General features: G+C 34.0%; 1 protein-coding gene across 4 annotated transcripts in view; it reads right to left on the bottom strand.

The window, feature by feature from the left end:
* METTL15 (methyltransferase 15, mitochondrial 12S rRNA N4-cytidine) overlaps nucleotides 1-12,194 on the bottom strand; it is a 148,210-nt gene that overhangs the window by 77,841 nt on the left and 58,175 nt on the right. For all 4 annotated transcript variants that reach the window (XM_084893628.1, XM_084893627.1, XM_084893629.1 and 1 more), the window contains one exon: nucleotides 1,832-1,968. In XM_084893628.1, coding sequence (XP_084749754.1) covers nucleotides 1,832-1,968 — 137 coding nt within the window. The remainder of the gene's footprint in view (nucleotides 1-1,831; nucleotides 1,969-12,194) is intronic.

Genomic DNA, 12,194 nt, shown 5'->3' with positions numbered 1-12,194 from the left:
TACTATAAGATAGTCTTAAAGAAGGTGAATCTTCCCTAACCAGTTTGGCTCAGTGGATAGAGCGTCAGCCTGTGGACAGAAGGGTCCCAGGTTCCAGTCAAGGGCATGTACGTTGGTTGCGGGCACATCCCCAGTAGGGGATGTGCAAGAGGCAGCTGATCGATGATTCTCTCTCATAGATGTTTCTATCGCTCTGTCCTTCTCTCTTCCTCTCTGTAAAAAATCAATAAAATATATATACTTTTTTAAAAGAAAGAAAATAAAAAGCACCATGCCATTAAACCACTTCCTCATCTGTTTCTTAGAAGAAAATAACCTGAGATTAAAATAACCAGATGTGATCTTGCAAACAAAAAATGTACATATTTTACATATTAATTGGGAGAATAAATCACACTAATAGACTTCCAAAGTGTTTGAGACCTGAAAAAGGTTGAAAAGATTATTCTAAAATAATAAGCTAATTTTTACCCTTAGTCTGTGATTAAGCTTTCCATGCTCATACTTATGCTCTTTCACCAGAGACCTGGTGAAAGAGCATAAGTATGAGCATGGAAAGCTTAATTGTTCAGAGCTACAACTCCTAAAAACTCTAGTTTACATCAGGTCAATGTAGTTCATTGTTCAGAGCTACAACTCCTAAAAACTCTAGTTTACATCAGGTCAAAACTTACCTTTGATATCCTCATCAATTTTCTTCTTTATCTTTCTTTCTTTTTATTAATCTTTATCGTTGAAAATATTACATATGTCCCCTTTTTCCCTCCATTGACCTCTTCCAGCCACAATACCCTCCCACTCCAGGCTTTCACCGCCCTATTGTCTGTATCCATGGGCTATGCATAGAAGTTCATTGGTTGATCTCTTCCCACCCACCCGCCCCTGCATTTCCTCTGAGGTTTCATAGTCTGTTTGATGATTCCATTTCTCTTTACTCCAATCTCTAGAGCATGAGACAATAGAACAATTCCCTATTCCTGATAATGGTCCTTTAGATAGTATTTGGAGATGGTCATTTTAACTCCAAGATAGTTTTGTTTTTCAGGTTGGTGGCCTTTAAACAGCATAGCATAAGTACATAACACTAATTCTAAATTTTGTTCTAAAGGAAAATGGTTTCACCACTCATGAACAATATTTTATATTTTTAAAAAATTCTATAGTGAAAACTCACTAATTCTGACAGAGTAACAGAAAACTCTAAAATTACTTATGAATTTCAAATTGCATTCAGAAAAACAATTGCATTATATTAATGTATGTAGCCTAATGAATTTTGCAGAATTATCACATGCTTATTATACCACTAAATTCTTAGAAATTGTAACTCATAAAATTACTTTTTAAACTATGGGTTGTCAAAATATTATTCATGGAAGGATTTCAAAATATAATCAAATTTTATCCAAAAGTTACTGTTGTATTTATTCTTATTAATTCAGAAATAAGTGCATAATATCATTATTTTAAGTGTTACTAGAAACATAATTTACATTAATTCTTTGGGGGAATAAAGGAAATACTACAGAGGTGGAGAACCTTTTTCCTGCCAATGGCCATTTGAATATTTATAACATCCTTGTTATACTTAAAAAGCATTGTCAACTTAAAAATTAGCCTTCTATATTTGGTCAAACATTCATTTAACTTGCCCCTAATGCCTTGGCAGGGCCAGTCTAAATGATAAGGCTTGTGGGCCTGATGTTCCCCATCCTTGACTTAGTGGGATGAAGTATAACATAATACAAGGGAGAAGAAATGCCAAGGTGGTAAACCAAGCTCTGTAAACCTTAGCTCTCAAATTAAATAATCATACAAGAGTAATACTTACGGATACAATTCTGAAAGTTGCTCAGCTATTGCATAAGCTGTCGGGTCTCTGTCTAAAGCATACAGAGTAATATCTGGCTCTTTCTGCAGAATGGCTCTTGTGTGTCCTCCTGAACCAAATGTCATATCTAGAAAAATCTAACCAACACAGAAAAAGAAAATTTACTACTTAGCTTGAGTAAAATGTATTCTTGTTAGCTACCTTAATTTCTAGCAGCATATAACAATTTTCAGAATTGATAGCAAATACAAACACAATTATAATTTTTGCCCAGAGTGAACTTTGTTATACAAGAGATCTGGATCAAACGTGAGTGATCAGTCCAAAAGAACTGGTCAGAGGATCAGTAAAATGATAATCTCTGGCGCAGGCTGGCCGATTCATGACAAATTTACATTTCACTCCATAAGGTCAAACTGGCCAGTGCTGTGTGCTGCCAGCTTACTGCTTTCCAACACCTGGCCGGTAATGATATTTCCAACACTTTCTCATCATTTGGAGATTCCCTACAATTAGTGTGGTCCACTTTTTCTTAATTTCTCTAAATGTCTTATATTAAACATAAAGATATTCAATAATACAGTAAGAGTATGAGTATAGGACAAATATTTAAAAATCTAACCTGTAAAATTGAGAAATTAACAAATATGATTTGGAAAAAACCCCAAAGCTTAAGTCAAAATGCTTGGGGTAAATTCTAGGTTTGCCACTGAGCAGCTATATATATATTTGCAGTGCCTTTAGATTTCCCCAGGAATTAGAAAGAAAGGGGTTTAGATAAAAGATATCAGCAATATCTAACTCATTTGTAAGGTGACACACAATTTCTCTTCTAAACAAAGATTTTTTTGAGGCTGAAAGACATGCCAGTAATAATTTTCTCAGGACAGTAGGACATAAAGTATGGAGTGCTAGGATCATTCTAGTTACAAAATAAAGTTAATTGGATCTGAATCTACTCCTTGACTATTTTACTTGACATGGCCATAAAGAATATGGGTCAGTCTGGCCAGCGCAGCTCAGTGGTTGAGCATCGACCCATGAACCAGGAGGTCATTGTTCGAGATTCCTGGTCAGGCCACATGCCTGGGTTGCAGGCTTGATCCCCAGTGCAGGGCATGCAGGAGGCAGCTGATCAATTATTCTCTCTAATCATTGATGTTTCTATCTCTCTCTCCCTTCCTCTCTGAAATCAATAAAAATATATTATTAAAAAATTAAAGAAAATGGGTCAGAGGTAAGTAAAAACAAGACCTGAACCATAAGAAACATATGAATGAACAAGTTAGTTGGATATGGCTGATTTGGAAGTAAAGACACCGTCAGCACATCCCCTCAAAGTTATACTCTCAGATTAACGTGCCTTTTCAATAAGCTTCACTGATATTGTGAAAATAAAAACAATGACAAATACAGACACTATAAACCAGACTGGTAAAAATATTTAAAACATATAACTTTTTTAAAGTCCAAGAAGAGAAATTCTTGTAATAGATTTGAGTATTTCCCTGCCCTGAATGCTGTAACTTATTTTAGGGAGAGTGGCAGAAACAAGGAATAAGGAACAATTAGGCTTTGAATTTTTGATACTAGCTACCATGCTGAGTCCCAGCCTCTGATCAAATCCTCAGAAAAGTTATAGACTTCTATTTGAAGAATAATGTGGAAGAAATCTTCTGATCAAAATTGAGAAGAGGAGGGATGTAAAATAAGTGATGTTCATGTGGTAAAAATGTACAAGCACTGCCTTTTAACATAAATGTGTTAATGTAACAACCTTGCACTTCTATTACCGTGAGCACAAAAGTCACGGTGACACCCATTTTCATCATCTTAAAAAGTAACTTTAAGCCAATCCTAAGTCTTATTATTTATATGGTTGTTAGGATTACACATTTAAATATAAAAATCAAATAATTTCCCTTCCCATTTTGTATACTTGCTTTATGCATCTAAAAGTAGATAAAAATCTCCCACCATACTTTATCCCACTTGTAAATTTGGTAGGGGTTTAGTATAAATTAAATAAATAACTTCCCAGGCAAAACTGCGAACTATTTTCTTGCTATGGCCCAATATCAAGTCTTGCTTTAAGTCTGGATTTAAGCTAAGAGTATATCAAATAAAATAATTTGCATATGATTTCTTTATCTCAAGCCAGGAAAAATCCCAATCAATATTTAAAAGGGAAAATCCTCATCATTAAGAATTTTCTGGAAAAATGTGAGATGATTATAATTTACATGATTATTTTTAATATATCATGATTATGCCCTTGGAGATGTACTAACAATCAAGGATGTTTCTGTAGGGAAAAAAAATCTATTATTTCCAGACAAGTGTAACACAAAACAAAAAGTGGGAGACAAATGGGGATTTATGAAACTACAAGTGAACCCCATCATATGCCTTGGGTTAACAGGTGACTGGAGCCAACAATTTTCATTTTAAAAATTGTAATATACATTGTTCATTGTATATACACTCAGCACTACAACTGAAAGGGGAGCCAGTTTGTTTTCTCTTTTTTTGGTCATTAACTTGACACAAGACTATTTTTTTTTAAAAAAAATCTGTACAAGTTGATAATAAAATAAGAAGACTGGGCAAATTATTTTTCATAATAATTTTTCATAATAAATTTGAATGTTTCAAAATAATTCTCTGTGTCTCATCTATACATATGTTTAGATGCATATCTTATGTGCCAAACACATATAAAACTCCTTATTTGAAATTACCTGATATAATTTAGCTAAAAAGCCAAACCCATATTTGATACCAACAGTTTACTCTGGTAATTTCACTTATCACCTGTATGACCCTGATCAAATTATTTTAACTCTCTGAGTTTCAATTGCTTCATCTAAGAAATGGGGATAAAATGTACCCTGTTTAAGCAGCTGGCTGGATAATGAATTGAGTGAGTATGGACCCAGTATTACCAGAGATTTCCATGACCCTTTTTGATCCCATAGGATCTGCAAAGGTTAGAACAAAAGGCATCTTAGGGAAAACTAAGGATGGTAATTGGCTAGTGACAAGATACAGGGCTTCTGCATCGTTCTGGATGGTGTGTGTGTGTGTGTGTGTGTGTGTGTGTGAAGGGGGAGAGAAGAAATAATTGAAACTGATGTTTGATGAAACAAATCGAAACTTGTTTGGCTCAGTGGATAGAGCGTTGGTCTGTGGACTGAAAGGTCCCAGGTTTGATTCTGGTTAAGGGCATGTACATTGGTTGCGGGCACATCCCCAGTAGGGGGTGTGCAAGAGGCAGCGGGTCGATGTTTCTCTCTCATTGATGTTTCTAGCTCTCTATCCTTCTCCCCTCCTCTCTGCAAAAAATCAATAAAATATTAAAAAAAAAAAACCTGATGGTATCTCAGCACAGATAGTTGAGGCTCAGAATAGAAATGAAGATGATTTTTAAAAAAATAAACTAGCATTTAAAAGAGTGGATTCATAACTATAATTCTCTAATTCTGCCACCAATTAAATACAGTAGATTCAGTGTACTATAGTAGGTGCCTGATATATACATACATACATATATATATATATATATATATATATATATATATATATATATATATATTTTTTTTTTTTTTTTAACAGAGAGGAAGGGAGAGAGATAGAGAGAAACATCGATGAGAGAGAACTATCCATCAGCTGCCTCCTGCACATCCCCAACTGGGGATGTGCCTGCAACCAAGGTACATGCCCTTGGCCGGAATCGAAACTGGGACCTTTCAGTCCACAGGCCGACGCTCTATCCACTGAGCCAAACCGGTTTTGGCAGTGCTTGGTATATATTTAGTGAAGATATATGGAAAAAACAATCAGCCTCCACGGTAATTATGATAAACATAGCAACACTCATTTGTGCTTATTAATTCAGATATGTTCTTCAAGATATAAAACTTATTACCATAGAACCATGTAAAACAACTGCAATGTGTCCAATTTTTGAGTCATCTAACATCAATGTAGTCCTAATATTACAAATTCATTAATGAAGAGAACTTTTCCAGAACACTAATAGTGATCTGTAATTAATAGTGTCATATAACTAACTCTATAGTATCACATTTTTATTTGTTGATCAGCTCTCCTTTACATTTGAAATGGGAAAATGGACATTTATTATTTCAGGTTAGCTCTTTTAAGCAAATACAATTAAATGACATTTTATTCCCAATGGTCTTCTAAATACCACAGAAACGACTGGGTTCTACCAGGATGAGTCACACTTGCATAGTTGAGCTATAGTTGTGGATCTGATATGGACAAGGTACAGACAGAATTTTCAGAGCTCAAAAAGATATAACAGACTATTTATTCCACCCCCTCATCTTACTTATGAGGAGACCATGGCCCGAGGAGGGTAGCTGATAGCTAGTTGAGGGCAAAGCTAATACTAAAACCTACCTCCTGTGCTCTTCCTACTTCATCTCATAATACTCCCCCACTGAAATTATATAATTGCACTGAAATAAAAAATATATATATATTCTTTGAAAAATATTTTTTCTTAGTATGAAGATAGATATGAGAACTTTGCATCATTTTTAAAAACATTTTTCAATTATAGTTGAGATATATTATACGAGTTTCAGGTGTACAACATATTGATTAGACATTTATATACCTTATGAAGTGATCAACCCATACAAAAAATCCTAGTTTAATTCTATTATTATACATTGCTGTCTTTCTACAATATACCTAGTACCACACTTTCATGCCTCTCCTACGTGACAGACTTTAAGACTTAACTAAGTTTGGTCCTAAAAGCAGAGATTGACAGAAATCAAGCGATTTGCCCAAGATCATCCTGCACAGAATAGATAATTAGATGATATTTTTTTCCAATCCAACAATTCTAATCACTGAAACTTTTACACTGAAATAACACTGCTACAATTGGACACAAAAACATTTTTAGCCATGAATAATACGAGGGCAGATCTTCAAATTTCATTTTCCTAATGTTGATTAGTCATTTCCAATCTGTGTGAGATTTTTAATAGTAAGTTCTCATCTGAATTTGGAAACAATATGGTCTGATTTCACTTTAAAATTTCTTCCAATGAATCTTTTCTGGCAATCATTCATTTTGATTTTTAGGATTAAAGTACTTTGGAAAATTTTAAAATTTCACCTGTATGCAACTACTAGGTTCATTTTGAAATATAAAAATGTCTCAACTATATACTTAACCTAGATTTTTTTCCCTGGGGTAATAAAATGTATGACATTAATTAATACTCTATATTTACTGACCATTCAGTACAGCTTAGGATATGGGAGTAAAACAAAGATATTATGTTAGGGGCCTTCCCAGTTTGGTGAGGAAATTTAGACATGCACATAAATAACTACCAGTAAAAATAAATCAATAATATAAGAAAGGCATATATGACATTTTATAAGACTAAAAAATAGGTATTTAACGAGTAGTGAGATGAATAAATTAAAGTAGGTTATAATTCAGCTGGGCCTTGCAGGCTGGGCAGAACTCGGGACTCATCCTTTCATTTTACTCTCCATATCCAGTTTCCAAGTACTGTTGATTTTACCATATAAATAGGTCTTAAGTCTTTCCAATCTCATTTTTAATTCAGGCCCCCACATTCTGTGCTTTACCATTGCAATAGGCTCACAGCTCATGTCCATGCCTGTAATCTCACTTCTAATTCTTCTTGCTATCCTGCTAACAGTATATCCTTTCTAAAATAAAATTGTAGCATGGGACAATCCTATTTAAACTCCCTCATAGGCTTTTCAAAGCTACATGACAGAGTCCAAACTTGTAGGCATAATGGATAATATTCTTCATATTCTAGCTACATCTCTTTCCATCATCATCTCTCACTACTCTCAGACATAAGTTTTACCACATTTTCTCTAGCCACACAGAAGTATGTGCAATTATCAAACATGCCAATCTGCCTTGTGCCTGTCCTTTTGTGCAACATTCTATCTTCCTCAAACATTATTCTCAAATAATTGTGAGATTCCTACTCTGTTTATTGCTCTAAGAGTTGGAAATAGTAAGCCAAAATAGACATGGCCCCTATTTTCATTTCAGTCTGGAGGTCTTAGGATCTTTAATGCACAGCTCTTTCTTTCTAAGAACAGTGGTTCTCAACCTTTCTAATGTTTTGGCCCTATAATAGTTACTCATGTTTTGGTGACCTCTAACCATAAAATTATTTTCATTGCTACTTCGTAACTGTCATTTTGCTACTGTTATGAATTGTAATGTAAATATCTGTGTTTTCCGATGGTCTTAGGTGACTCACAGATTGAGAACCGCTGCTGTAGAGCCTAAGATCATCAGAAAACACAGATATTTACATTACGATTCATTAACAATAGCAAAATTATAGTTATGAAGTAGCAATAAAGATAAGTTTATGGTTGGGGGTCACCACAACATGAGGAACTGTATTAAAGGGTCACAGCATTAGAAAGGTTAAGAACCACTACTCTAGAAGATGCCCTAAACATCTGTGTCCCTGCTGGCAAAAAAATACATGACACATAGAATGTGGTCAATAAGTAGCTGGTGAATAAATAAATAAATAAAAGCAGACTTAAATCTTAGCCAAGGCATAGAAATAGGAAAGGGTATGTCATGTATAGGGAGAGTCAGTTGGACTGAAATCCAGGATTAATTTAAATAAGACAGTGGAAAGGAGAAAAGACAAACAGGGAGAAATTAACAATTTTCGACATGCCAGATATTGTGCTATTTCTTGTGATATGCTCCCTATTTTAATCCTCATCGTAGCCCTGTGAGATAGACAAACCAGGAAATAATGCTGGAATGATAGTGTGAAGTCCAATTGTAGCAGTCCTAAAAGGCCAGGATGAGTAATTGGCAGCCTATTTGCTAGATATTATACAGCTTCTAGGACTTTTGTTCTTTAAGTACAAAAATAATTTAACCGCCCACAGTGTTAGACGGATGGTAGGGTGTGAAAACACAGAGGTGACCTGATGTAGAGCACTCAAGTAAGAGGACACAAAGGCCTGAACTGGCAACCTGAATGGCGAGCAATGACAATAACAATGTAGGATACATTTACTGAATGCTTATTTCACATATAACATAATGCTAACATTTTATCTGCATCATTCATTCATTTTATGAACAGTAATAAACACACACACATATTCATGCACATACGTGTGCACAAACAGTTAATTGAATGTGATTCTCAAAACCACACTCTGAGGTTCGTTACTATTTTATTACTGCTTTACAGAGGAGAAAGAGTAGGTTTAGAGAGGATTAGAAAAATTATCGGAAGCACAGCTAATAAATGGTAGAGGTAGACTTTAACAACAATTCTGTCTTCTGAATATGTACTACCTTGTTTTTTCTTATAGAGGTAGAAGAGACTAATTAAATGTGTTGAGTGGAGAAGTGAGAGAAATAAAAAATAATCACAAAGCATGCTAACTGGGTGACGAAAAAGATACCATTTTTGTGCAATTATTATATTATGTGCCAGCACACTATCCTATATAATAAAAGGGTAATATGCAAATTCACCGAATGGCAGAATGACCAGAATGCCCGCATACCCTTGCCTTGGCCGGTCCACCCCTGACTACCGCCATCAGGCAGGCCGGCTGGACCCCACCAGTCCACAAATTTGTGCACTGGGCCTCTAGTAACACATATAATAGCCTGTATGATAGATAAAATAATACCATTTTACAGATGAGTATATTCAAGCCATTTATTTAGGAAAGCAAGAATTGGTGGTAAAATTCGAGATCAAGGTATAAATAAAATAGGCATTTCTTTTCTCTCTCTTTTGGACTGCCCTGCCAACCCACTCACCTCTCCCACATCCCAGATAGTGTTAGAAGGGACAAGAAACAACTTCTTATTCCAGAAGAGGGAAAACTAAAAGTATGAGAAGACACAGGCAGCTTGATTGGGAGAGCAAGAGGTTGAAAATTTTCATGTGGGAATAAAATAACTCTTTGTAGTAAACCTAAAACAGTGAAGTGAGGGACATTATTGAGCAAAGATTTTAAAAATAATACTTAAAAAAAATTGAAATCCATAAATGTTATGCCATTAATCTACAGTGAAAGCAAAAAGTTTGGATTCCAAAAATGTTTAAAGAACATTAAGTTCTAATTTTGTGTTTAAAATCTCATATTAATAAAAAACACTGTTATATAATAAGGACTAAGATAAATGATATATATTATATTATGCCACCTTTGAGATTATTGTGCCCCAAATACTATGAACCTGGTACACATTTACCAAAGGCGGGGGTGAGGAGTGTTAAAGGGGCCTTTAATTGCAGAGGCAAATGTTAGCAGAGGCAGATAGTTATTCAAACATGATATGATATATATGATGATGATATGATAAAATGAATGTTTTTGACAAAAAGTTTACTAGAGATATCTGTTTTATAATCACTGAAATGTTTATAATGCTAAGGCAAGTTATTGTTCTATCACTGTGCATTGAATCACTCAGGACTAACTTCTCTCAGGCTTTATTTATCTTTTCTGCCTAATCTATTGACAAGGAGACATTTGTCACACTGATGCATTTGTAGACCTGAAATAAATTAGAACATATAACTGTGAACATAGAAAGTCATCAACCTTATAGTCAGCTAACATCCTGAGCAAACATTTTAATCTACGAAACCCATTTATTACTCCCTTGTCAAGGTCTGTTGAGTATCTGCCTTACATACGTATTTTGCTTAATCTGTAACTATTACATGGGTTTATGTAAAAGGGGAAAAAATCTAAAATGAGCATAAAGTTATATCGCAAACAAAACAATGCATTGCAATAAATTTATCTCTTTTCCCATTTTATCAAGAGTATGATGTTACTGACTCATTCTCCTAAATTCTGCAAACATTTCATCTTATAGCTTAAATTCTATCCTATTTACAAAAGAAATCTTTACTTGTCATAACAGAACTCATTTTTAATCTTCTTTATAAAATATGTCCTTCAATTATATTGAATTAAATGATTGTAGCAGTCATCCTTCTTGGCGATGAGTAACTTTTATCTCTACCACAGGATGAATTTCAATCAGAAGTCCCAGCCATGTACAATGGGCTGACATTTGATCAGCTTGCAGATGCAATGGATGAATTAACATAAATAGCTAAAAATAATATGGCATGGCTGATCTCAACAAGCTTAATTTCACAGAGATCTCTTGTGAGATAATGCCAATATGTCAACATATCTTTAAATAAGAAAATTAGTTTTTATCTACACCATCAAGGAATTAGTACAATATATTCTGCACATATTTTCCCATGAACACATTATATAACTACTGAAAATGCAAAGTAGGTATTTTCTTCTAAAAATTATTAAACATATAGTTTACAGTAGTGGAAAAAGAATGTGAAAAGAATGCAACACCAAGCTCTTTAATCAATGTGTTCAGCAAATGTTCTTTGCAAAAAATAATTGGGGGGAGGAGAGATGTATGGCACAAATCGTTTTGCTAATGTCAGTCTCAACATGGTTCTAATGTTAAATTCTTATCAGCAATAAAACCAATGATGGTAAATTTTTCTATTACTTGGCCTTCAAATAACATCATGTCTACACAAATCATGAATATTATGTGCATACAAAAGCAGGCGAGTAAGAATTTCCATATTTTTTACCTTGTTTGAACATGTAATTCAAGTTTGGACAAGTTTCAGTATCAGAATAGGAAACACTAACACTACACCACCATAAAACCTTTGTGTGAAAATGTTAGAAAGTAAAATTTAAGAAGGAAGAGTTTCCTAGGCAAGTAAGAAGAAAAATAATTAAAGAAAGTGTCTTTAAAATTATTCAAACTAACTAGAAGAGGCAGGTTCCAGTGAAATAACTAAATATTTTTAAACAAACTGCCTTGTGACTTTCAAGTATTATATAAAGTAAAAGACAAGATACAAATGATGCAGCAGGGTGTAAAAGAAAGAGAATGAGGTCAAAATCTCTGCTTTCTGGTCCAGAATTTATTACTTAATTGCCATAAAAGTTGAGTAAGTTACTTGAGTACTCTGAGTCTCAATTTCTCATGTATAAGTAAAGACAAAAACACGGTTCTAATCCATAGCACCAGGTTAGAAGGATATGAAAAATAAGACAATATGCAGGAAGAAAAATAAAGAGTGGTCTACAAATATTACTAATAAAACTCAGTTAAATTAATAGATAATTTTTATAAAACACCTAAATTTCATAATAATTTAGACTAGACACAAAAGTATTTATCATATAAAAATGTTCAGGGCTTATAAACTTGAAGAAAGACTAACAAAACCTTTATAAAAGGAGCCTCAAAATC

This window comes from Pipistrellus hanaki (genome assembly GCF_964339955.1).
Source record: "Pipistrellus hanaki genome assembly, chromosome: 9".
Classification (NCBI taxonomy): Eukaryota; Metazoa; Chordata; class Mammalia; order Chiroptera; family Vespertilionidae; genus Pipistrellus; species Pipistrellus hanaki.
Note: the sequence above shows the minus strand (reverse complement) of the source record. Positions and strands in the feature narration are given on the sequence as shown.